Below are 27,698 nucleotides of genomic sequence, written 5' to 3' on the forward strand. Positions count from 1 at the left end.
GTACCATTTTGTGTTCTGCCACATACCTCACAGCAGCCATTTTGTGTTATGCTCTGTCATGTCTCCATGGCAGCCATTTTGTGACTTGTGCCTCAGCACTTTCTCAAAAACCCAAATGTAATCACTGGGTCCAAAGCATTGGTGACCCTGGCTTTCAATAATTGCTATGAGTCGTGGTTCCCGCTTCATGAGGGCAGCAGTGGCAATGCATCCATCCAAGTCAATACAGTGGTTTGTGGCTTTCACATGATACATATTCTTAGGAGGACCTCATAGCTTGACACGTATGAAGAGGCTTCTGTCTCCAAGAAGCAATGAAAAGACTGGAGCATTAATTACATACTTCATGACTTTTTATTTAAGCACAGCATGTTCCTATTTTCAAATGTTGACAGCTTTTAGAAATGGCATAACAAATCTCAGAAACATTAGTAAGTCCTAATAGTATGCTGATCAGACATTAATAAACATAAACCTATGGGATCAAAAGAAATAGCAATGGGAATGTAGGAATCAATTTTGGCAGTGGCTGTGATATGAGCAGAACCAATCTTCTCCACTTTGGATTGTGTATCCTGTATTCCGTTCCAGAAGAACCACACAACAGCTGGGAGTGTTAACAGAAAATAAACTGCCAATTTTTGATGAGCAGCACACTCTTCAGTGAAGACTGATGCCCGCTGGAACTGGTAAGGTAGAAGCCAGGGAGACCCATATGGACAGAAACAGAGCCAAGGTGGAGCCAACTAATTTTAGTTTTGTCCCCATCCTCCTCCACACTGAGTTCTACAGGGCCAACACTGGGACTTAAGAAGTTGGAAGGTGACAGCCAGTGTCGCCTGCAGCAAGTGTCCTGTAGCAAGAAAGCAGGCAGCTGGGGACTGGCAGACGGCAGCTAGAGGGTGGTGGGGCAGTGCCCAACTTTCCCAAATGAACCAGCCTCCATTGAGATACCAACTGAGGAGAGTGCAAACAGCACTTTACACCCATTAATTACACAAATAATAATATCAGTGGGCCTCTCTTTAGTGAGTGCTGCAAGACTGAGATACTGGATGTTCTGCAGTGAAACAGGGAGCCAGCTGGGATCCCATGCCCTCCAAGTGTCCCTATTTTCCAGGGATAGTCCCAGATTTACAGAACTGTCCCAGTTCCTGATCTGATCCTGGAATGTCCTGCTTTTCCTTAGGACATTCCTATTTTCATCAGAGAAATGTTGGAGAGTATGGAGTTATCCGACCCCTGAGGCACGTGAAGGCAGCCCTGTATAGTGAAGTTTCTCAATGTTGTTGTTAGTTGGAAGCCACCAAGAGTGGCTTGGGTAACCCAGTCAAGATGTGTAGGGTATAAATAGTAAAATTAGTATTATTATGGAATAGGATGTCCCTATTTTCATTGGAGAAATGTGGGAGGGTACGGGACTTTGGAAACAAGGTCTGATGATGCATTTATGCTTGCTTGCCCTCTTTAGTATGCATCACATTATTAAGGCCTCATAAGATGTAATATTACCAAGCCCCATGAAGGAGTATCTCTGTGCTGGAGCACTGTGGAGCTTCCCAGAGGAGAAGAGAGCAGCAGACAGGTCTAGGATTCACAATGTGCTTCCTGCTCTTTGCTTCTAATTTTTCAGTGTGTCTCTCTGAGTCTGTCTGCTGCTTGAGCCTTCCAGGCATTGTTGGTATGTAGGCCGAGCTTGGAAAGCATGAACATGCACAAGCATGAAGACCCGTCGCCAAGAGAACTTAGAACACATGCATCTATCTTCTACTTAATCTCCATTAACAAAGAACCCCTGCTGCTTCATTAGGAAGCACCTGCCCCAAACACCTTACAATTCTAACTGAGGAAACGACATGAACCCATAGGAAGGGGACACTGCCGACAGGTGGGCTCTCTCCCGTCTTTGCTGAAAGGTGCCGTTTTGTTTCAGTGTCTGAAAAGGGCCCCGCGAGGTTGGCAGTGCTAGCTGCTACTGGACTTAAGACTTGAAAGGTTAAATTATTGATTTCTTCAGCATGGTACTTTATAGAATCTCCTGTTTGGGTATCACCGCTTGAGGCAAAACAGTTGCAGGTACTACTTCAGGCCTCGGGGGAGGACCTAGCTTGTAATCTTCACTTCCTGTACTGGTTGAAGGAGAAGGAAGGGATGTTTCAGGAGATGCTGTGGAGGGGGAAAAACACAAAAAGGTGTTATTTGCAATAGCCTGGCATTAGTCTTCAACCAGTGGGTCAGGACTATAGATGTTGGGAAATTCCATCTGAAATGGGAGCAGGAGTGGACATTGCTGCAATTTGCATGTTCATTGGAGATCAGGAACCGGAATCATACAAGTGAATATGAGTAGCATTCACTAGCTTTTTTTTTTTTTTTTAAGTCTGCAAATGTTATGTATGTAATCATCCCCTGAACCTTTCCCTCCAAAGAGGTCTCTGGGTTGGACAGGATCCTGGCAGGATCAAACCAAAGTACTTCTGGATGCAAAGCATCTTTGCTATCATTGACTTACATTACTGCTGTGTACAATTTCTCCCATTGCTGTGAAGAAATGTGCACTTAAAGTGCACTTAATTTTCAGGAAATTGCATATTGTATCTTAAATTTTAGCAGTGAAATTGAAGCATTGCTCCCAGATTTTCCTCTTCTTATCCTTGTTCCTTGGAAGAAAGTGCATGCTTTTCTGAAATGTTCCAATATGTGCACATTCAGAATTTAATATTTCAGAGGAAAGATCTGCATAGCCTTAATAAGCAAAGGTTTTAACTAAGTGAAACAGATAGGAAATTGGACACCTACAGGCTGAAATGGTGTGAATTACTGATCCGATGCTGCTGGGGAGCACAATGTGTCCTGGAAGAGGCTCCATGTTAAGGCTGGAAGGTCCTGACTGGTACTGTGGTGCATCCATAGTTGTCCCTGCATGAACAGAGAGAAAAGCTGTCTCATTCTGCCAGTCATTATTGACGAAATACCAAACACAGGCGTCATTTTTCTTTGTTTTGAAGTTCATTCTGCCTTTAATGGGAAAGCCTAATGCAATCCTTTTGCTTTTATTGATGTGACCCACTCTGAGCCTTCAGAAAGCATTTTCTAATTATGCCATTCTCTTTGTATGCAAACACCCAAATGGACGGATGGATTTGTCTCCTGGCTTTTGCCCAAAGTGTGTCATTCCCCCTAGTTTTGTTTAAAGGTACAAGTGGGGTAACATTTCCAATCCAAGGGCTGCCTTTCCTTCTGGGCAACTCTGCAAGGGCCACGTACCAGCAGTGGGCAGGGTGAAAGGCAAAAGTGGGTGCAGCAAGTTTACCTTTGTCTAGTAGGCTAGTGTCTACACACACCTGTACGGTCTCTATCCATGGAAGCAAGGGGCATCACCAGAGTTCAATGACACATCCGAACAAGGCAAAAACATTTCTGGCATGACACAAAGCCAGTGAAGAGTGTGGCCTAGGGAGAGTTCTGAGGACCATATAGAAAGGTCTGGAGGGTGACATTCTGGTCTCTAGGCCTGAGGGTCCTCTCCTCTGTTTTAAGACACACAGGTGAGAAAGACACAGCACCATTCCAAATGTTGTTACCTCCCAGAAGCATTTCCTGCAACAAGCTGTCGATCCTTGCCACTCCAAAGAGCTTGACGAACTGGACCTGCTCAATCATCTGCCAAGTGATGCTTTGGAGAGGAGGCAGCAGGAGGAGAATGTCACTGAATCGGCCTCGCGAGTCATACTGCCTGTCGTTGATGTAATCCTCCAAGTTCACCTGTACCTGAAAACGCATGTTTTTCACCTTCCCGGGCTCACTCAGGCCTTTGCAATCTGGGAGGGAGATAGAAACTAACTAAGGTTAGTTTGGCTTGCATGCAGCAATTTGACTCAGGGGAATTTGTGGTATTCCATATGTTGGGCTCCACCCCCAACCCCAATCAGCCCTGACCATTGGCCATGCTGGCTGGGACTGATGGGGGCTGGAACCCGACATCTGGAGAGCAGCAGTTTCCCTGTCCCTGCCTGAAAGGGTTTGCGACTAGGATATGCACAGTACCCTCTGAGATCACCTGAGGAGATTTCTCTGTGTGCCCTGCGCCACCATCCGAGACATAGTTCGCAACAGTGCATGAAAGAACATTCTCCCTAGTGAAGCCCAGTTTGTGGAATTCCCTGCCCCAGGAAATGGACATGTGGTGAAGACAACTGAAGAGGGTGAAGGAGAGACAAGAGGAGCAAGGGATGGATAAGGGCAAATACCATTGGATGGACTTAGGCTTCACATGTGCTCATAGCTTGTTCCAACCCATTTCTACATTAACCTGTACCACTCCTGCTAAATTTCAGACACCTGGTTGAAACTGTTTTATGCCAGGACCACTCTGCTGCACTGATGTTTAAATCTCTGGCATTTAATTTATGTTTCAAATGGTGTATATCATATGTTTCTATTTTGTAAGACTGTTGGGGACTGAGATGGTGAAACTCAGGATATACCTTTTTAAAATAAATAAATTATCCTCTTATTGCATATTTTGTTGCTGTTTTCTAAGAAATCTGCATGAAGATTTGTATTTAAATACATTGTTGAAAAATAGCTGTTTTATAAATAATTTTGTTTCAACCTATGTATTTCTAGTGGGACATGAGTGGCGCTGTGGGTTAAGCCACAGAGCCTAGGACTTGCTGATCAGAAGGTCAGCGGTTCAAATCCCCGCGACAGGGTGAGCTCCCATTGCTCGGTCCCAGCTCCTGCCAACCTAGCAGTTCGAAAGCACGTCAAAGTGCAAGTAGATAAATAGGTACCACTCCAGAGGGAAGGTAAACAGCATTTCCGTGCACTGCTCTGGTTCGACATAAGCGGCTTAGTCATGCTGGCCACATGACGTGGAAGCTGCACACCAGCTCCCTTGGCCAATAAAGCAACATGAGCGCCGCAACCCCAGAGTCGGCCACGACTGGACCTAATGGTCAGGGGTCCCTTTACCTTTACCTTATGCATTTCTAAACACTCTTTTCTCCTACAATACAAATGCTAAATCGCATGAGTCAAGAACCATGTTGTAATATTCAGAGACGTGCAAAATCCAAAAAAAAAAAAAAAAAAAGCATTCCGGTCCACACATTAATCCTGAAGGTGTAGATCAGGTAGTTCATTTTTCAGATTCACCAAAACTGAATTCCTCCAGTATACCTAGAGGATTAAGGGGTTCAGCAAAAGGCCTTAAAGAAAACTGATGTTTGTGGGAGGGTTCTGAAGAAAGGGTGAAGGGGGTACCATATCAATGAATGGTCCAGGAAGGAACCTGAAGCATAGTGGATGGATAAGCAGTGGAGCTTTGCTGCTGAAATCTGCATCATCCTCTGATGATTAATGGATTTTGTGACGTTCAGTAGCACATGAGAGGACCTCACCTGGGTCAAAGAACACAATGGCTTTCAGGCAAGCGTATTCATTCTCATCAATCTGAATTTCTCGCAAGGGCTTCACCAGCTCATCCAGAATTCTGGTAGCCACGCGGGCAATTTCAAGCTCTGGACAGTGCATTGGGATGATGAAGTCATTTCCTGAAAAGGGAGGGGGGAAGAGAAAAAGCATCTTACCTTGCTGCAAAGAGGAACATAGGATGCTGCTGTACACCAGATACTTGGCCATCTTGCTCAGTACAGTGGTGCCCCGCAAGACGAATGCCTCGCAAGACGGAAACTCTCTAGACGAAAGAGTTTTCCGTTTTGGAGGTGCTTCGCAAAACGAATTTCCTATGGGCTTGTTTCGCAAGATGAAAATGTCTTGCGAGTTCCTGCGGGGTTTTTTTCCTCCCCCCCCCCCCTTTCTAAGCCGATAAGCCGCTTATCCGCTAAGCCGATAAGCCGCTAAAAGCCGCTAAAAGCTGCTAAACCACTAATAGCGCTAATCCGCTAAACCGTCAATGGGCTTGCTTCGCAAGACGAAAAAACCGCTAGACGAAGAGACTCGCGGAACGGATTCTTTTCGTCTTGCGAGGCACCACTGTATTGTCTCAGTATTGCTCAGTATTGTCTCCCAGCCCAATCTGGATATGCCAGAGATTGAACCTGGAGCCTTCTACATGGAAAGCAGATGTTCTGCCACTGAGCTCTCTAGACCTTCTCCAGTGTTTATTGCAAATATTGATGTGCTGTTTCAAAATTATTATTTTTAACAAATTGGCCCCGCAAGTAAGAATGAACAAGCTTCTGGATTTAAAATGGGACTCTTCACCAAACAAAGTTAAGGCACAGTTCTCTGGTTGCCTTGTCTGAAAACCTGATGGTAAAGAATGAAAAGGGTGGACCCCCTTCTCTGTTGGGGAAAGGATGTAAGAGTGATGTGGAAGCTGTAGACCTTCATATGTCCTTAGACTCCAGCTCCCATCAGCCTCAACCAACATGACCAATGGGGGGAGTTGGAGTTCAGCATCATCTAGAGGGTCCCATCTCCATCTCCAAGCTAGAGTGTTCGGGGCTTTTCAGGTTGCAACCCTATGTACACTTACCGGGTACCTGGCAGTATGCCTCATTGAACTCAGAGGGGTTTACTTTTGAGTAGACAATGGATGCATAGGATACACTTTAAGGCAATAATCCTATGCCCATTTTCCTGGCAGTAGGTCCCATGGAACTCCCTGGGGCTTGCTTCTGAGTAGACATGTATAGATTTGCATTGTAAAAGGGATATTATATGGTGGCTGTTTGTAAAGCTGTCTGTTTAATGTGCTATCTTTAGTGTGGAGAGAGGGAACCAGAGAGATATTTTTCCCCTCTCTCATAATAAAGGCTCAGTGAAATTGAGACAGAAGAAAGTACTTCTTCACATACTGCATAAATTCAATCAATTATGTGAATTTCTTGCCCTGCTTCGTGTGAGCTTTAAAGAAACACTTGGCTTATCTTCTGTGGGAAACAGGATCCAGCAGGGATCTTCTTGTGTTAGGGTGATACATTTTAGGGTGGGGTGTTTATATATTATTGTTAACTTACTAGAGGGATGCAGGTTGTGCTGTGGTCTAAACCACTGAGCCTCTTGGGCTTTGCCAATCAGAAGGTCGGCGATTCGAATCCCCACGATGGGGTGAGCTCCCATTGCTCTGTCCCAGCTTCTGCCAACATAGCAGTTTGAAAGCACATCAGTGCAAGTAGATAAATAGGTACCGCTGTGGTGGGAAGGTAAACCGTGTTCCTGTGTGCTTTGGTTTCCATCATGGTGTTCCGTTGCACCAAAAGTGGTTTAGTCATGCTGGCCACATGACCCGGAAAGCTCCCTCAGCCTGAAAGCGAGATGAGCGCCACAACCCCATAGTTGCCTTTGACTGGACTTAACCATCCAGGGGTCCTTTACCTTTACCTTTCACCTTACTAGAGGGAGTTTGACAATGTGGTCTTTGGGGAGTAATCTTTCCAGTTGTCTTATTCTATAATACCACTATAATGAACCACTGTGGTTTTGAAAACATGGAGAGAGTAAAGAGATCCGGTTACTCTGTGGAAACCAGACAATGAGGTGAGTTATAGTGCATGGGTATTTTACCTAGTAATAGAAAATCTGTGTATGGTATAGAACGCTTTGCAGCTCCCAGCAGTAAGTGCTCACCAGCATGGGCTCTTAGCAAGGCAACCTGTGAATCCCGAGAGAGAGAGAGAGAGAGAGAGAGAGAGAGAGAGAAGAAAGAACAATTTCATACTGACTAAATAGTAGTCTGCTTTACTGATGTATGTCAACAATGGATCTTGATCAGATCCTAGTTCTGGTGAAGTGATCAAAACATGAAATAAATCAGCCAACATCCTTATGTCTGGTGCTGCCATAAATTTCCTTCCTTCCTAACTACAGCCTCTGTACTTTCTTCCCCTTACTGGTACTGAGGTGGGGGGGGGGAATCCTAAAACCAAATACAGACCATAGGTTTAAGATCATTGTTAATTAAATGGACATAAAACCAGAGAGTTACCCATTGGGATATACGGGAGAACTCTTGTTTGAAATTAACTAGGACTGAAGCCCCAAAGCCACAAAAAGGAGAGGAGTGTGAAGGCCTGGCTAGGGTGGCCTTGTGTCCAACTCTACAGAGTGGTCTCTGTTTGAAGGGCTGTCTGGCTTAAGCCTGGTTTTAAAATAAAGGACCCTAAGAAAGGAGTGCAGGTGAGACTTGACCGTGAGCACTAGGCAAATGGGTCATCTGGTCACAGTCTTCTCCACACTGGTCACAGTAACGTCTGTGTGAATTATAGCCATTATCTTTCAATGCGCCTCTATAGATAGGAAATGAGCATTTGCAAAGCGTATGCAAACCTGTCCTCTCCTTTTGTCGCCTTTACAAATGGTGCATTTCCTGTGTGTGTGTATTTCATAAAAATGTATACACAAATGTAAAAATAAAAAAGCCCTCAAAGCAATTTACAAAAAAGAAAACAATAAAACTGAGAAAAAAATCACAACCATACTTTAAAACATACCAAAGTTAAAATATATGTTTTGGTAATGTAGAAGTGACCATCCAAACCTGATGCTTTTCCCCAAGCCTGCTAAACTGGAGTAGCAGCTAGGATTGTTACATCCAAGCTTGCCTCAATATGTGAAATCCGTTCCCTGGTAACCTCCCTACAGCTTCTTCACACTCATTGCCTCCCTAGGGTTCCTACAATGCTGCCTACCTACAACCCTCAGTGCCATTGGCCTGATCCATGACGTGCCATTGGCCTGATCCAGCAGGCTCTTCTTATGTTCTTCCCCACCTCCTTAAGTGCTATGAGGTCTCTTCAGAGCCTCCTGTTGCCCCAGTTTGTCACCTCATCTGTCCAATTACCCAAGTTCCCTTCTCTTCCATCAACACCTTCCCTTCAGGTACCTTTTTCTCAGTCCATTCTACCCTGTTTTTGGTTACCTTGCTTATGGGGGTTACTTCTCTCTTGGACTGAGACTTCTTCCTAGACCAACCCCCAAAAGCCACTCCTGTCTCTAGGGTCTGTGCGAAGCTTTCATCTCAGCCAAACTGACAACTTCCACTCCCCTCTCAGAAGCAGAAAACATCTGTTCTCTGAGCAAGTGCAATGTTGGCTAACATTCCATAACATCCTACCCATCCATCTCATTGATATCTGAGGCTCTGTGCAACAGCTGCCATACAATACATGTGTTAGCTTGAAAAATGCTAATCTTTTACACCCAGGTTTTCTATTCTATCTCTCCCAAATCACTAAATCAATCCATAACTGTTGTGAAACGAACAAATGTACAGATTTTTGAGTTAGGAAGTTTCTCCTTTGCACATTGCAGGTCTGCAGAAGGAAAGCATAACGTTCAAAGCATCCAGGTTGCAGAAGCCACATATGCCTCCTTCCTCCCCAGAAGTTGCTTTTTTCACCTGGTCATCCAGGGGAAGCTCACAGAATGCTGGGATGTATTTTGCCCACTCAACGAGGACCAGGAGCTGCTGCTTCATCGACTCACACACATCGTTGATGGTTGCAATCTTCTTCATGGCAATATCGGCACTGTGCACAGGACGGAGAGCCGAATACTATAAGAGAAAAGATCAGGCACCCTTTAACTAGGCAATCCTACATCTCCTTCTTCCCCATTTTCCCACTCCTTCACCCCTCCATATAACACACTATCATATAGATGAGTCTATCGTGCCCAAATGGAAAGTTACCCTTTTGTCCAGAAGGTGGCAATAGATCACAACTATTCTATCAACAACGTATGTTGACATTATGAATTTGCCTTGTGCCCAAACTCACCCTGCAAGTTCTGGAAATCTGTAGTCCTTCGGTGCAAGAGGCTTGCATTTTATTTATTGATTCCTGTTTGGGGCACTTTAGAATTTCTTCATGAAGAGAGAGAGAGAAACTAACTCCATAGTACACAGTTAGCTAATACCTTTATTTTAGGACCAAACAAAAAGTAGCCGAAATGTGGCAAGCTTAAGAGTTCTCCAGAGTTCATTGTTGGATAAGATCTTCCATGTGGTAGGGAGTGGTTGAACAATGAAAAAGAATAAAGAAAAGGATGGGGGGGGGAATGGTCTGGATGTTACAGCCAAAAAATGATAAACAAATTCCAAACATACAGTCAGAAGCTTCCCCACCTACTGGGGCTAATGGGAAAGCCCAGCTGATGATGTTGGGGATTTCAGGAAATGTGGGCATTCAGGGAGGCTGAAGAGTTCATAGCCATGTACAGTATCTGTCCTGCTTTGGCCTACTAAACTAGCCAGTTGTTTGGGGGTGGATGAATTTGTCCATTTTGGTTTCTCATTTTGACTGCCTTAAGTTCAGTCATCCACATTTCCCCAACAACTAGTTCTCACAAAAATTCATTTTAGAGCATATATGCAGTTCTCCTTAATACAACGCCCTTTTGCTCCTTTTGTTGTTGTTGTTCTTTGCTTATATACACATTTTATTGCACATTTCACCCTAGTATTTTTGAACCCATTACTTGGCTTGACAGTCGCACTGCAAAATATGGAGATACACAAATTTCAAAAGATGGCTGTGTTTCAAATCACATATTGTTTTGGAAAGTACGAACTAGGTAGGTTCACCTTTAGATGTGACTTGAACCACATTGTGCTGCCTAGGTGCCGCAGAAGATTACAGTGGTACCTCAGGTTACATACGCTTCAGGTTACATACGCTTCAGGTTACAGACTCCACTAACCCAGAAATCATGCTTCAGGTTAAGAACTTTGCTTCAGGATGAGAACAGAAATCGTGCTCTGGTGGCGCAGTGGCAGCAGGAGGCCCCATTAGCTAAAGTGATGCTTCAGGTTAAGAACAGTTTCAGGTTAAGAATGGACCTCCAGAACGAATTAAGTTCTTAACCCGAGGTACCACTGTATACCCTATTGCCAGGTTTCATTGTGGTTAAGGACCTTGGGATAAGAAGACTCCCAATGACCACAAGATGTAAGAAGAAATGTGTGGGGGGGGGAGGTTCCCCTCCTACCTGATGTGCCATCGCCTCTGCTTGGGTCAGAATGGTGATTGACAGGGCTCCGTTGTCTTCGTAACTGCTCCGGCGGATGCTGATCCTGTCACGCTCATTCTGTACAGCTTTGCAAGAGAGACGAAGCAACTGTGTCAGGCAGGCATCCCCTCCAATGACCACACAGCCAATTGTCAATAAGCAAGAGGGCTGACTTGCACTGTAATTTCCAAAGTTTACATTTCTTACTGGATTTGCACCAAATGCAGTTGCTAAGAATCTTGGGAACTGGTCAGGTCAGGTAGGGAGAACCCCTAGACATGTGTTCTGGTGGTGACGTGGTTAGAATCATTTGCAAATGTTCACAACCTTTGAATTCATATTCCTTTCATATTTACTTTCCTCTCCCTGTGTGAGCCTGCCTGGGCTTTGAGATATTCTGGGGAGGTTTTTCTCTGCCTCCATGACAGGCATATTTGGTAAGCGCACAAGACAGGGCCTTCTTGCTGGCTGCTCCCAGATTGTAGACCTCCCTCCCATGGGAAACTAGAATGGCGCCCCCCTCTGCTTTCCTTTTGCCAGCAGGCAAAGATGTATTTTATGTTCCAACAATCCTTGGCCACCAACTAGCTGTTGTGGCAGTGTCTTCTGAGGGTGGGTGTTGTATTTTTGTCTCTCTGTGTGGTTTGTTTTCAGTGCCGCTGTTGATATTCATTGTGTGGTTTAAGTTGCATCTGTTTTCATTTACGCTAAGCCCAGGATATAAATTAAGTGTCAACAATACTGAGCTGAATGGGCCAGTGGTCTGACTCAGTGTTCTCCCACAGTACCCTAAAGGCTAACAAACACATTTTTGTGTTGAAAGCTTTTGTGGGTCCCACTTAGGTATATGGATGCATAAGCTAGGCATATATATACCCTGAGAACAGAATTATTTTATGACAAAGTGAGGCCAAAAGGTCATCCACGCAAGAGATAAAAAACAGGTGTGTCACATACTGTTTAAAGCACAAATGAAGACAGGATCCAATTGAAGTGAGTTGCATGAATGCTCCTATCATAATCACACCCTTTGGAGAGCAAAGTGGTTCCTTGTTTATCTTTTGTGTGGTTTATGGTGTATATTTTTCTGTTTTCCCTTCAAGGCAGATAACAACCCCCCAGCTTAAAGCATGATGTTCTCAAGATGATTTTGGCATTATCGCAGGAGGTTCCTTGGAAGAAACTTATCCAGTTAATATTTTACCTACTGTAAAAGTAAGTCATTATTAGGTGGTGAGTGCATTGCAATGCATTTCTGATGAATGGAAGCATTAAGACTGAGACAGGGATGGGCAAACCTGTGAATTTCAGTTTTTCTGTTTCCCAGCATTAGGTTGCGTTCTCCACATTTTTCCTTGTGAAAATTCAGCAGCATTTTAGTGTGAATTCCTCCTAATGCGCACACTTTTGTATGCAGCTTTCCCTAATGTACACATATTTGCAAAGCGATTTCCCCTTATATAATGCATTTTATATGCAGTTTTCATTTATATATGCATTTCTGTGAACACTTTGCCTCTATATGTGCATTTTTCTATTTGTTACTTGACTAGAGAAGTAGATTGCAAAGTTCAAAGATGTGTGAATTTTGAAGGATGGCTGCATTTCAGATAGTGTATTATTAGGGAAAGTGTGAATTAGGAAGGTTTGCCCATACATGCAAACTGAATTGAGTTTCTCCTCCATCTCTAAGCTGAGGCCAGTAGCCTATCTGAAAGGCTGGACAGACACAGAGGCTTACTGAAACTGCATCACTGGAAATACAGCATGATCACAGAGCAAGTTTTGACTCTGCCTTTGCCAACTCAGTGCCTTCTGGGTGTTTTGGACCAGAATTTAGGATGTAGAAAATCACTGGGCATTTCCTATCAGGAGCCTTGCTATATCTGGATTTTGCTGAGCATTCTGCAATCGAATGATGGAAAACTTCAATGTCCCTTCCAGGTCCAAAATCTTGAACAAACAGGACTGTGTTTGCTGTTTGACTTCCTAGTGCAACACCAACCAAACAATTTGCTTCATTTCCCCTGAAACCTGATTGGGTTGCTACAGAGGGGGTGGATCAGGGTGGGGCAAGGGGCAGAAATAAAAAAAACCATAGGAAATCGATACCTGTCCCAGTAGAGGTCACTTTTCTGGCAAAGGAAGCAAATCAGTAACTTCCCAAAACTTTCACTAAATACGCATATACTATGTAAATGATGAGGGTCTGAATGCAACATCTGGTGCTCTGCTTATATACTAATTACTTATTTTATTTTATTTTATTTTAAAAAATAGTCCCCTTTTCCTGCATAAAGCTCTCAAAGCAGCTTAGGAAATTTAAAACAAGATGAGGTTTCTATCCTTGTTTTTCATCTTGTTTCATCTGGCACTATCACTATACTGTCTTTATCAAATACTGAAGATGCACCTCTGGCCTTTGACACTAGAGAGGTATATTTTCAGGGGCCATTATATTCTTGCGATTGCAATTTGTCTTTAACTGGTTTTAATGTATTTTTGAATGGCTGAAACCTGCCCTGAGACTGCATAGTGAACGGTAGACAATAAATAAAAATACTAATACAGATTTGAACTCTGCTTCAGGAAGCAAAATGTCTTGGGATGGCACTGTCTGGGCAACATCCTGAATTTTTTCCACCCCCCCCCTCCAAACCACATGATCCAGCTCTGCCTATTTGTGATTCAGAATTCATCCGTTGTGATTCAGCACTCTCATTAATGGTGCTGCAAAGGAATTTGCTGATGTGGAACTTGGCACAACTCATCAGCTCCCCCAACGCTAGCAGCAGGCTACTGAATGCAAGGCTAGCATCACAGCAGTGCACATGGGACTCTGGATCAGGGGATAGTTTTAGACCATTTACCTTCCTTCTTCATTCCTGCCCGGAAACATTTCTTCAGACGGCAGTATCGGCATTGGTTCCTCTTGTCCTTGTCTATTATGCACTGCCTGCTAAATCTGGAAAGGGAAAGAGGCAAGCTCTGAAAAAATCATTGGTGGTATGATGGGCCGGTCCTATCATTTGGCAGAGTGAGCCAGCTGCCTTCGATGGCAGGTGCCAGAGGTGAAGGTGGCAACGAGCAATGCTAAAGGCTGGACATTCCCCTGCTAAGCATAGGAACAGGGGAAGCTTATACCAAGTCAGACCATTGGCCCATCTAGCTCAGTATTGTCTATGCTGAGTGGCAGCAGCTCTCTGGGGTTTCAGACGGGAGTGGATATTCCCAGCCCTGCCTGGAGATGCTGGAAATTAAACCTGGGAGTTTCTGGATGCAAAGCAGAGACAATGAGCTACCAGCCCTTCCCAAATCCTGCTGCCTTGTACGCTGTCCTTTTGCCGGGGTTGAAGCAAGGGTCAACTGTCAGTGTGGTTGGGTTGAGAGCTATCTTGTTCTTTGCCTCAGGCAATAAAATGTCTTAGACTCTTATTTTATTTTACATTTTATATCCCACTATTTGTCCATTATGGAACCCAAGGTGGAGTACAAGTGGTCTCTGGGTGGCCACCCATCCAGCCACTGGCCAGACTTGCTTAGCTTCAGCTAAGTGTCAGGGCAGCTTCATGGACAGTCTGTTTCTCCATTTCTCATTTCCACCCACTTAAATTCATTTTTTCAAGCTACTGTAGCAATTTATGAATTTTAGTTAAAAGAGTCCTCATGAGAATTTATTAGAAATTTGGTGCAAACTTCTCCTGACCATAGAATCAGAGTTGGAAGGGACCTCAAGGATCATCTAGTCCAACCCCCTGCAAGGCAGGAATATACACCTGTCCCTTATGGGGATCAAACCTGCAACCTTGCTGTTACCAGCACCATACTCTAAACAACTGAGCTATCCAGTTTTGATTAAATGTGCTTGTTTCTGCACGCAATTTCCCCATATATAATGCATTGTTGTGTGTTGTTTTCATTAAAACATGCCCTTATATGCAAACTTTACCCTAGTATTTACATTTTTGTACAAATTACTTGGATGGAGAACTCCACTGCAAAATTAGGAAACGTGTGAATTTCAAAGGATGGTTCACATATTGTTTTCAGGCAGTACAAACTAGAGAAAATTCCAAGTTGTCATTCGTCTTCATCTTCAAGCCAGTGACAATGTTCAAAGCTTATGGAAAAGCCTGTCAATGTCCAAGGATGACCTACAAAACTATAGAGCTACCTGCACGAGTAGACGTGATTCTTACGGACGCTCCTTCTGAAGAACCCTTTGCAGCCATCACAGCTGGAAGCTCCATAATGCTTCCCAGTAGCACGGTCTCCACAGATGGCACACATTGAGCTGATCCCATTCGCCAGCAGGCCGCCACTCCCTGACTCTGAAACAATGGCATCTGCAAAAAAGGAGTTCACCAGTGGTCAATAAAGTAGGTGTCCTGGGGATGCCAGTCCTACTCTGAGGCAGAGGGAGGCGGCTGCCACAGGTGACCATAGGTAAGAGGTATGGATACAGCTGGGTCTGCCTAGCAACTTATAAACTAATCTACTGCACTCTAGCAGAGTGGAGGATGGTTTCTCACCACCTATGTCTAAGTTAGGTGCAACCACCAATCTGGTTGGCTTTTATATATGGAATGGGTGGGGAGGTAAGCTCTATCTTTCCTCTTGGACCAGCTCTGGAAAGGAACAAAACCAACACAATCCATAGAGTATTGGGTCTTGCCTTATTTTTAAAATCAAAATTCACACTGCTCACTGCTATGTGTTAAATGAGTCAACATTCACAGCATACATTTAAAGCACTATGATTCCACTTTAACCAGTCATGGTTTCCCCCAAAGAATTCTGGGAGCTGTAGAATTTGTTAAGGGTGCTGAGAATTATTAGGAGACTCACATTTTACCCACCCTGAGCTACAATTCAAAAATTGGTATAACCATCTATCACTCTTCAGAAGGAGCTATGGGCATCATTGGTTTGTAAGGGGAACAGAGGAGTCTCCTAACATTGCTCAGCACACTTCACAAACTATAGTTCCCAGAATTCTTGGGGGAAGCCATGGCTATTTAAAGTGTTATCACAGTGCTTTAAGTCTATGATATGAATGTAGTCTAAATTAGCAAAGCCACCAGCTGACACTAGGTGGTCCACCAGAATCTGGCCATGGAAGCAAGATCTGCCCACTCCTAAGCTAGTCCATTCAGGATCCTGAAAATCAGTCTATGACAGGCATAGGCAAACTCAGCCCTCCAGATGCTTTGGGACTACAACTCCCACCATCCCTAGCTAGCAGGACCAGTGGTCAGGGATGATGGGAGTTGTAGTCCCAAAACATCTGGGGGGCTGAGTTTGCCTGTGCCTGGTCTATGCAGTCCTGGGATGTGATGCTACAAGCCAAGACCAAGCCAAGAGATGGTGCCTTATAGGTCTTGAAATGGAAAACAAAACAAAACAGATTCTTGATCATTAAAAAGCTATTGATTCAGGTGGTTCAAGCTACACCACGCAAGAGAGCAGAGAAATAAAGCAGCCGACCCAGGATCAGTTGACAATCTTTTGGGGAGAGGGGAAGAATTATTTATTTAGAATTGGATCCAAAGATGCAATAGAGGACAAATTTCTGGTAGCGGTGCTGTTCAATTTAACTGTTGTGTAAGAGCCACCAGAAAAACATTGTGTGATGATGTGCAATTCATCTTCTGTGAGCAAGTATCCTGAAATGTTGTGCAAGGCCACATGCAAAAGATGGTGCAACAAGACTGCGCACACATGGAAGTATCCCAACAGACTTCTATTTTCTTGTCTTGCACAGGGATCTTCCAGCAACTGCCCTCCCAGACCACCTTATTGTACCAATGCTGCTTTCTCAATCCAGGCAGCTGCCATTTCACATTAAAAAAACATGCAACCAACTTGGGATCAGGCAGGAATGAAAGGCAGGCGGTGCACAGGAAACCTCCACTAAGAGGCCAAGGCCTATCTGACCACCAGCTGCATCTTCCCAAGAGAAGATAGGAGCCCAGTGCCACCTGATTCTCCTTCCTGCCTGATGCGCCATCTCTGAAGCAGCACCTCACATGATTGGTGTCTCTGTGCAACAGCGGATACAGGGTGTTCCTTCCCAAGTGGCTTGCCTGCAGGAAACAGCGCCCCCTCCAGGTTCAACCCTCCTATTCTCAGTCAGTGGAGAGTTGCAACATCCCCCACCTGTATGTTTAATTAGGTTTTAAAGGGGGGAAATAAACATTAGTCCCACCCCTAAACTCATTTGAGACTGGATCTGGGGTAGGTGGCTGGGGTGGGGGATGTAACCTGATTGCCCACCCCAATTGAGACCACAGGCTGGATGGAGGGGGGATGAGCTGTGCACAGCCATAAGTTATAGCAGACCTTCTCATATTTACAATCGCCAAGTTGGCTTGTGGTCATAAAACCAAGAGAATTAAAACACAACATAGCATTATAAGAGACCACAGCATCAGTAAAGCAGCCAAGCCATCCAGCAATGAACAGGCTGGTCATCTACGGACTCCTCTGCTCTCTGAATCAGATACCTAAAGCTCAACTGTGATGGAGTTGGGTGGGTATCTCTGAAAGCTAATCCCACAATTCGGGTGTGAGCACTGAAAAGTCCCTCCCTTATTTAGCCATTCAGGTGTTTGGGAAGATAGCATAAGAAGAGTTCTGCTGGACCAGGCCAATGATGAAGAGAATGGATTTGATATCCTGCTTTATCACAACCCTAAGGAGTCTCAAAGCGGCTCTCAACCTCCTTTCCCTTCCTCCCCCACAACAAACACTCTGTGAGGTGAGTGAGGGTGAGAAGCTTCAGAGAAGTCTGACTAGCCCAAGGTCACACAGCAGCTGCATGTGAAGGAGCGGGGAATAGAACCCAGTTCACCAGATTATGAGTCCACTGCTCTTAATCACTACACCACACTGGCAATAATGCATTTAGTTCTCACAGTGGCCAACAAGATGCCCCTGGGAAAGCTGCAAGCAAGGCCTGAACACAACAGCACTCTTCTCTCCTGTGAGTTCACCCAGGCTCGGGAAGACCCCTCACCACCAGAGTGCCTGCTGGATCCTGGCGCCGTCCCACAAAGGTGCCTGACCAAGGTAAGCATCATTGGCATTAATATTTTGTGTCACAGGGCCATCTCTCCAATTCTGCCTTCTGAAACCTTTTAAAAAATGGAATCCTTTGTTGATGCTTGCCACCTGTCATTTAGTTTAACTCAGCTAAGTAAATGTTAGCTTGGAATATATGATGATGACATTTTATTTGGCCATAAATACTCCTCAATGCCTTTGCTTGGAAAGAAAAGGCTGGCTGATTCTTTTAGTGAGTGAAATAATATTAGTGATGCTATGATGATGTCAAAAGGAGGGGGAATGAAGTGCTTTTCAAAAGCAGGTGGTGGGTGGGAAGAAAGCAGGCAATATATGGCCACATTCATACCATACATTTAAAGCATTATGATACCACTTTAAACAGTCATGGCTTCTCCCAAAGAATTGTAGGAGCTGTTGTTTGTTAAAGGTGATGAGAATTGTTAGGAAACCCTTAATTTCGCCTTGCAGAGCTACAGTTTCCAGAGTGGTTTAACAATCAATCACTCTTCATAGAGAACTCTAGAAATTGCAGCCAGGACTTTTAAAGTGGTATAATAGTGCTTTAAATGTATGGTGCGGATGTGGCCCAGGTATTGTCCATCTTCTGTACGACAGTCCTCAGAGATTTGAAGACCACTATGATGTCTCTCCATAATCTTCTCCAGGCTAAAAAAAAATTCTTTAAACTGTTCTTAATGGAACTTGGGTTCTAGATCTCCTCTAAACATACCCCAATTTAAATACAATAAATGGCCTTGTTCTGGGGCAGGAAAATAATTCCTGGGAGTGGCTCTGAGATATATTTGTGGTGAGAATTCTCTGGCAGAAAAATAATCTACTCCGTCCAAGTTCCACAAACATTCTGGCTGTGATGGATGCACTGTGTGCAGTTTGGGAATTTATAGCAATGTCTCGGGTTAGAAAATGTATCCTCACAACCGCATCATGTGTGGAGGAAGTGCGTAGCATATTGTTGATCTTCAATATATACAGTGCATGCAGAACAAAGGGCTGACGTTTAAACCTGAAAACATACAGTTTATGGTTAGCACTCAACAAGATAGACTTAATTATTTCTTTGTTACTTCTTCTTACTTATAAATCCCTAAACAACTCTGGGCCATGTTCTTACTTATAAAGCCCTTAAAAACCCCTCTACTTTATTTCATTCTATTGGCCAGTAAGGGCATTACGGTCAATAAATGGAACCTGGTTAATGTCACCATGGTCTGATGGCTATCAACTTGTGATAACATCAAGCAGGCTTTTTCGCTGGTGAAACCAGTGTAGTAGAATGATCTCACTGATGAAATCTGAGATGCCCCATCAGCACTGGCATTCATCCGGCTCTCACGGCTCTCGAAGACAAACTTGTTTAGAAAAGCATTCCCCTAATTGACTAAGTTGAAATTCCTGCTCTAATTGTGGGGGGGGGCTATTAAAATTGTTGTGTTGTTTTAATGGGCTTGTTTTATTGTACACTTTAATTCATTTTAATGTTCTGGTGAAATTATTTTATTGTGTATTTTCATTATGTATGTGCGTAGAGAGATGTGCCTGGCGCCATCATTCTCAACTTCTTAGTGCAAGCAAAGATGTTACTCTTCAGTCAACTAGTTGCCTGTTAATTGGGGTCACTTGGGAATGACAATACCTAAGGCTGTATTGGTGTTCTTCTTTTAGTAGTGTGGGGTAATATTTCGACCTTTTTGTTTTTGCAGGGTTTAGTCAATGGATGCCATTTCATCCATCTGATGTCTTTTAAATTTTGTATCATGTATGCTTTTATAATTGTAAGTCACTCAGAGCAGCCTAGCAAAGCCTATATAGCAAAAGCCTATATAGCAAAGGATCAGTCCTAGTTTTCATCTTGGAATCTCAATTATTATTTTAATTCCACAGAGCTAGCAGTGGAATTGCAGCTTGTGTGTCAAGTTTCTCCCTGCTTTCTTCTTCTGTACTTCTTATGGAACAAAATGTATATCCTGCTAACCGGACAGAAAACCTTCAAGGGGTTTACAAAGAACAATAACAAGTATTCATTTAAAATATTGATGAAAGCAAGCATTAAAATCAAGCTGACACGCACAAAGTCTCAAAATGCAAATAAAATCAGCCATACTACCTGCTAAAAATTACATGTTAAAATGGCATGCTTTTGCAAGCTTAGTGAAAGAAAAAAAGTTTTGAACAATACAGTGAAGGCAACCTGCCTAATATCAATGGGCAGGGCATTCCAAAGAGTAAGTGCTGTTGCCCATTGCTGGCAATCACAGGTGGAGAGAGTGCCGGTGCACGCAAGTTCAGCTCACAGGCTTCCCAAAAGGGCATCTGGTTGGCCACTGTGAGAACAGATGGCTGGACTAGATGGAGTTTTGATCTGATCCAGAAGGCTCTTCTAACGTTCTTATGATTCCTTACAAGTGCAGAACGAATGTTATGTGGCACTTGATAATGTGATATCAACTTACTCAATGCCACAATGTATTTTATTATGGGTATTTCCTTGCCAACGAATGGGGTGAGGCTTATTGAAATGGCATTGAGACGTTATCTGGCCTGTTCTGCCACACCTCAAGAGCGGAGCCATTTTTACTCCCAATGCCCTGTGCACTTCTACATGAATCCAGATATATAGTCTATTGCCTTCTTGGTATGTTACACTATAATAAGCTTCCTTTGTTTGACTTGGTCATCCTGGCCACCACCCATGGACCAGATTGCAGCTGTGACATTTTTGAAAAGGGTCATGCTGAACTTTTAGGATGGGGGAAAGTATTAGGGCAAACAACGAAACATTTTCATAAGAGAAGTTCCTTTTCCAAGCCAGTTGTCAAAGCAATTCCAATTAATGAGATACATCAGCCAGATACTGAAACAACAATATGAGGAATTGTATCATGGGGCAGGTGTTAGTCCAGCATAAACAATGTAAGTTAGGAAGACCAGGACAGCTAAAATGGTACCTAAGAGAAAAATAAACAGATGTAGCCTGATGGGGAATATTTCTTAAGTTTGTAAGAGTTGATTTGAAAAGCAAAGAAAAGGGAGGGGGGTGAGAAATAGGATCATAAAGTATTCTAGATTACAACCATACATCTTGTTCTGGTTCAATCCACTTCTGGTGAATCTTCAAAATTCTAAAATCTACTGGAAAGAGATGTATCTTTCTTTTTTACTGCCACAATTTATATCCCACTTTCCCACTACGTATTCAAGAGATTTTCTTTTTTTAAAAAAATAAAATCAAAAATCAATGCATACTAATAAATGAAGCAAGAGCAATTTCAATCATACCAGATAAAACAAGCTAAAATTATTACAAAGACAGTGTCAGCATAAAATCCCCTTCCCAAGGCAGTCTTCAAAAAAATGCCACTGAAATGAAACTGTCTTTGTCGTCCACCTGGAGGTGAGTAGCAATGGAGCCAAGCAACCACATGGGTGTTCTTTGTAAGGCCAATTTATGCCGGCTTCACATGGGAACATAGGATGTTGTCTTATACCAAGTGACTATTGGTCAATCCAGCTCAGTATTGTCTACACCAGAGTTTCCTAAACTTGGGTATCCAGCTGCTTTTGGACTACAACTCCCATCATCCCTAGCTAGCAGGACCAGTGGTCAGGGATGATGGGAATTGTAGTCCAAAACAGCTGGAGGGCCAAGTTTGGGAAACCATGGGCCATACTGACTGATGATGACTTTCCAGGGTTTCAGGCAGGGGCTTTTCCCAGGCCTGCCTGGAGATGCTGGAAGGTTACTGGGACCATCTGCATGTAAGGCAGATGCTCTACCATAGAGCTCTTCCCCAATTTCATGTCAGAAGTGATCCATCTTAACAACTGGGAAGGCTACCAAAAGGCCACTGAAATCCAGTGGGGTTCTTGGAGGTTACAGGAAATCACTACAAAATTAAGAAAGTCAGAAGGTTTCATCGCTGGATTTTAATTCAGAAATTCTTTTGACTCTTAAATCTGCATTGGAAAGGGCATTGGCTTCAACAAAATAAGATGATTCAACGGGGCATATCTAAAACCATACCCGATGATTAGCTTTTCAAGAAACAAGTGCACAGATGTTGCTTGTTTATCATGCAAGATGAGATCCGCCAAGTTTTCCTTCTACAAAGTGTTTCTGCTTCAAGGATATGCCATTTCCCTGGTGCTCAAGCTGCAATAAATTGCAATCGGTGGAGGGGAGGGGAGCTCAGTTTTTCAGCCAGTAAACTTGCAGAGTCCTATTAGGTGTGCTTGCGTCAATGTCATGAACACCTTACTCAAGAGAGTGTTCGTGATATCTCTGGTGATAAGCAGTGCAGCTTACCACCACCACCTCATGTCAACACCATCTTTGTACGCTTTAAAAGACATTTCAATTTAATTTTATTCTTCATCTCTAAAGCCAGCCTCAGCATTTTCCTGGCATACCACCCTTTAGAGAATAAGCAGGGGCAGTGCCAGCAAAACTATCTCCTCCCCCTTCAGTGATGTACCACCATTTTGAGAGTCTTAATTTTGTTTCAATGTGAACTTCCTTTCAGGGATCAATATATTCCCCCTTCCCCATTGCAACAGAGAAGTATCACTTTATCAAAGTTCCTTTTTGTTTGGTGGAGGGGGGTGGGCAGGAACACTAGTGAAAGCTCCAAAGCCCAGGATAAGAATAAGACTGAGAACACAATACAAGACAAAGCCTTTCCTTTCTTCTAAACCAGTTGCTAATTCCATAATTGGAGCAAACACCTCCCCTAATTTCCCCTAAACACCATTAAAAAGATGGCTGTTTGTCTATTGTAAGAGCTTTGTGAAAGCTCTTGGATAGACCTCTTACATTTGGATCATTTTACTAATGGGATATGTTGCGGTCTCAAGGTTTTGGCTAGCTTGTAGGGAGGGGGGTGTTTTCTTTTTTAAGCTGTTTGGACAAATTTTTGATGAGGATGCTTACCCAAGACAAACATGCTCATTTCAAAACAGCAAGTTCCTGACTATGTTGGTTTACTTATTAACAAGTAGGCAAATACCACAATGCCAACTTGAAACAGCCTTCACCTTTCAGAAAAGCTAGCATGTTGTTTCTACACTATTCTATAGATATGAATCCTAACTTTTCTAAATATATAGCAATGTGGAGCTATAGAGATAAAACCAACCAAAGATCCATAACACATCATTAAAAACATTAATAAAAGATCAATGAATAACAATAGATATTGATCGGTTAAAAGAAAAATCAGGTTGCAAAGCCCTTTCTAAATTAAACAGTTTTCAAAAGATGTCTGAAGGGAGAGAGGGACAGTTCTTGCTGAACTTCTACTGGCAAGCAGTTCCACAGGGCAGGGCCTACCACACTAAAGGCTCAGTCCATAGCAGAGGCTGGCTGAAATTCGGGGGCATGGGGAACCACAAGAAGTACTCCTAGGAATGATGTCCTGTCCAGTCAGTGACACTTGAGCCACAGGTTGTAAGAAAGAAAAAACATATTTGAAGGAAACATCAGCTCAAGCTTTCTGGCTACCCACAAACCTTCTGTGTCAAAGTCACAGAAAGGTGTCACCATATTGTTTAAGAAAAGCAGGGAGGCACCTGTGTTTCACCTTAAAGACTAAGAGAAATATTGTAGCACAAGACTCGAGCTCATTTTATCAGATGCTTGAAATGTCATTTCTCCCCTCAAAGACTAACTCATTTATAATGGTGTGAGGTTTTATGGACTGATGGAGTTGACTGCAGTCTGCAAAAGCTTATCCAGTCATTAATGTGTTCATCTTTAAGGTAGCATAGGGTTCTCTGTTGCGTTCGCTACAACAGACAAACACAGCTCCTCCTCTGGAAAATGAAATGCTGTACTTCATCAGATATGTAAAATGTTATGTTCTCCTCAGCTGGTAGATGGGGAAAACGTGTGTAAAGAGTGAGTCCAAATGGTCATGAAATCCAAGAGTTACAATCAGAACCAAGATGACATGAGATTCTAAATATATGCAAGTTCCGTGAACATTCACAATGAACATGCCCAACAAAACTCTGATGACCTCTCTCCCTGTGCCCCAGAAATCAGCTCCGGACGAGATTGATTTGGAAGGAGGAGGAGGAGGAGAGGTAGAAGAAGAAGGCCAAGCTATTTCATAAATATTTTTAAATGTAATCTCTCCCCACCATCTCATTTATCAATGGTACATCTTGCCAAACAAAGTCGACAGTGGTATAAAATGCCATTTATTTGATAAATACATCTTCAGCATAATATTCGGAAAGTAGATTTTTCCAGGCTTAATAAACAATAGTCTTTGCTGTTGGCTAAGTATTTTGCAGCATTGTGATGTCATAGCAAGGTATGTGAGGTGTGGAATACACCTTTTCCAAGAGATTTCCATTGATTAGAAATCCATTTTCTCAATCACAATACAACAAGCTTTTCAATCTAAGTCCCATATCGGCAATATAATTCAAGGCCGCAGCGTAAGACCCGTCCCAATGCAGAAGTCCAAGAGTTCACCCACACAAATGCGACACCCTCCACCCTTCGACCCCATTCCTTCTTGTCCACCGAAGAGGACAACATTTGAACAAAGGTAGCAGAGGCCGATTGGAGAGGCAACGGAAGGTATCTCCTCACTCACCTGATGAGTTTGTGGGCAGCACCCTCAGGTTTTCGAACTCCAACATGGTGTATGAGGAGTCGAGGGACTCAGCGTAATCTGGCATCTCCATGTCCATTAGGCTTTGACAAATCCGCATTATTACTGTCAACAGAGACAAGTGAGGCCCCCACGACCCTGCTGTCAATCACAGCGAGGATCTCCAGCACGGTAGGGTTGACAACTACGGCAGGCTTGAGGATGACAAATCATTACCTAACTTTCCTGCTGTTCCCTCCCCCACCACTATCAGAAGGTTGGAAGGTAAAAATGACCTAGTCTTTATTGCATGCTCTGCCTCTCTCTCTCTCTGCCTTGTGCCCTATGAGTCTATGCCCTGAATCATGATTATATGGTGGCAGATAAGACCTGTTCTAAATCAACTTAAATTGCATCCTCCATTCAATAGTGTGTGGTTTATGGCAATCCTTAAGCAAACATTTTGAAAAGCACAGGCAACGACAGATGATCTAACATACTCTTTCTGCAGGACACGAAGTGTTGGAGGCTATCATGCCCCTTTTTGTTCTAGGGTTTTAAATATCGATATTTGTCAGAAATGATGCTGGAAGGAAAGTGCCACCATTTTGTGAAAGAAAAGGAAGTTTTCGGCTATGAGGAGGAAACTACATGAAAGCCACACATTCATAGGAAGCATGTGAAGCCACAGAGAAAGTTACCCAGGTTCTATGAAGGCCAGTGTTGGCTCTTAGACCAAACAAACAAACAAACAACCCCCCCCCCCATGTATTTCTGCTTGGGAAATATAATGTATATCCAGTGCTTCCCCCCCCCCCCCGAAAAATAGGTGCCAGTACTCATCATGAAGTTGTTACAGTAAGTGCTACTCTTTTTAACCAAAAGAGAGAGACGTGCTGGTACTGCGTACCCATTGTGTATATGCCATTGAAAATGCTGATGTCTGAACAACTATTGGAAAGTTGAAATGTAAAAGGAGTGGCAGGTGTCAAATATGGGTGACATAGATGGCAATCCTTTGTACATATGTGCATGCAAGCACATTAACTTAGACCACAAGAATGATGGGGACAACAACTCAAAGTCCTCAAATGCCCAGACTTTAATATCAGACGCAATGCATTATTGTATCACCTAGGATTGCCATATTTCAAAAAGTAAAAACCAAGACACCACGGAACTGTTGAGCTTTTTTTAACAAAACCCCCGCAATTTTTCAATTAACTTGCCTAAGATCCAGGACACAGCGCCACCTTTCAAAAATGTATGGCAGCCCTAGTATCACCAACCACGATGGTGCAAAGAAGGATAATTGTTTCAGTTATTCCATTGTTGGCTCCGCTTTGATCCATTACAGTGGGCTAATACAGTCTTTGTTTATACTTTGGTATAAACTGGTATCTGGTACTAGTATTCACAGTTAGGACTGCTCATTTGGGGACTTTGAGTCTCTGGATTGCATCCAATGAAGTCATTGCACAAGCAGAAAGACTTCTGTTTGTGCAGCGGATCTTCCTCTCCCTCCCCCCCATGTGGCCTCCCCCAAATTTGCTCTATGTTATCCCCCAACCCTCTGGAGCAGATCTGGGAGGGGCACAGGGGACAGGGGGTTAGTAGAGGGAAGGAAAGGGAAGTTCCACTGCAAAAGCAGAAGTTGTTCCACCCAAATAATTTCACTTGATTCAAACTACTGTCCCCATTGTTCATGTGAGCATGCATTTGCACATTTAAAAATGGCTGCCATATTTGGATCACGTTGCTGGCCACCACCATTCCGTTTCACTGGTGCATGTGGAAAAAATGGCCACCAAATTGAAATATGTACATTGGCATACGAACACGCATGCACACAAAATGCATTAAATAGCACCACAAAAACAGAAGCGGGAGCAGCATCAGTTATGGGGAATGAAATCCAGTGGCACACTTTGAAACTGTGTGGGTGGCAGATTTGGAGGTTTGAACAAGAATGTTAAAGTGAGGCCCACAGCCCAAGATAGCGAGAAGAAAGACCTTCATAGAATTTGTGTGTGCCTCACTAAAATTACACCCATGGAAAATTGAGTGATTGGATTGTTTTTTCAACTCTAGGCAAACCTACTCTGATATGCAGTCATGTTTCAAGAGAAAGAGATGGGGTGAGGGGTTGCAATTTCCAGAAGGAAGGCTTTGGGCCAAAGGATTGTCAACTGCTTTCTCTGCCAAATTTCCTGAACTCAGATTCAACTCCATTAGTAGGGAGGCCCAGTTTAACCTAATAAATCCTTTAATAAAACAAATAATACAAATAACGGGACGAGCCAAAGCCGGTCTTTGAACAGCTCGACATCTTCTGTCGTTCTCTCTTTTTCATACTTGTGACCTCAATTCAGTCCTCAGACTGGCTAACCTTTTGCTGGAGGTCACTAGGCTCAACCTCTGATCGTTATCTCTGACTTGCAGACCCCACATTACCATGTCAACATGTGACCTGTGAAAACACAAGATTGGATCTGTCTGGTCTGCCATCAGCCGGTGTGAAAACTGAAACAAAGACCACCCCTAAAATCTATCTTCAAGCAAGAACGTTTGTTATCATGTGCAAGATATAAAATAATTAAGTTGTGCAATCAATTCCCTCTTTGTTTCAAAGAATAAGCACAGCACAGACTCCTTGGAAAGATAAGAGTTTTATGTTTTTTTATCCTTGGACTATGTACCAAGGCTTCCAGAAATGCCAGCATCAGCTCAATTAGGCGTTAATTAGTAGTTCTGATTTTGCTTGTGACTCTCATAGTGGGTCTTGGAGAGTTATGTCACAGCAAAGCAACCAACCAACCAACCAGGAAATGGGTATTTTTCAGACACATGGACAACTCACTAATGTAATGACAAGGAAGATGCCTAGATTTCCATTGATACATTACATAGGAAGTTGGATTTGCTAGCACTTCCTGCTTTGCCTGTCCAACATGGATTCTGCACAGTATTATGGAAGACCTGCTAACCCATTTTTCTTTATGCCCTTTTAGAGTTGACTATGAGATCAGC

At 43.3% G+C, this 27,698-nt stretch overlaps 1 protein-coding gene and 1 long non-coding RNA gene across 3 annotated transcripts; one reads left to right on the top strand and one right to left on the bottom strand.

The window, feature by feature from the left end:
- Nucleotides 1–335: 335 nt before the first annotated feature.
- Nucleotides 336–24,806, bottom strand: LOC307223068 (hepatocyte nuclear factor 4-beta-like). The gene is made up of 10 exons (XM_079988867.1): nt 24,672–24,806; nt 15,155–15,326; nt 13,851–13,945; nt 10,960–11,066; nt 9,371–9,526; nt 7,537–7,624; nt 5,406–5,558; nt 3,585–3,821; nt 2,800–2,919; nt 336–2,166 (listed from the first exon to the last, which is right to left on the bottom strand). The coding sequence occupies exons 1-10, from the start codon at nt 24,787–24,789 to the stop codon at nt 2,027–2,029; spliced, it is 1,386 nt and encodes a 461-aa protein (XP_079844993.1). The 5' UTR covers nt 24,790–24,806; the 3' UTR covers nt 336–2,026.
- On the top strand, nt 24,060–27,277 carry LOC307223119. 2 transcript variants are annotated; one of them, XR_013841952.1, is made up of 3 exons: nt 24,060–24,163; nt 24,805–24,953; nt 27,111–27,277. It is a non-coding gene; the product is annotated as an uncharacterized lncRNA (long non-coding RNA). The 2 variants fall into 2 exon arrangements; XR_013841953.1 differs by lacking the exon at nt 24,060–24,163 and adding an exon at nt 24,406–24,655.
- The last annotated feature ends 421 nt before the right edge of the window (nt 27,278–27,698 follow it).

Source organism: Podarcis cretensis, assembly GCF_951804945.1.
Source record: "Podarcis cretensis genome assembly, chromosome: 8".
Classification (NCBI taxonomy): domain Eukaryota; kingdom Metazoa; phylum Chordata; class Lepidosauria; order Squamata; family Lacertidae; genus Podarcis; species Podarcis cretensis.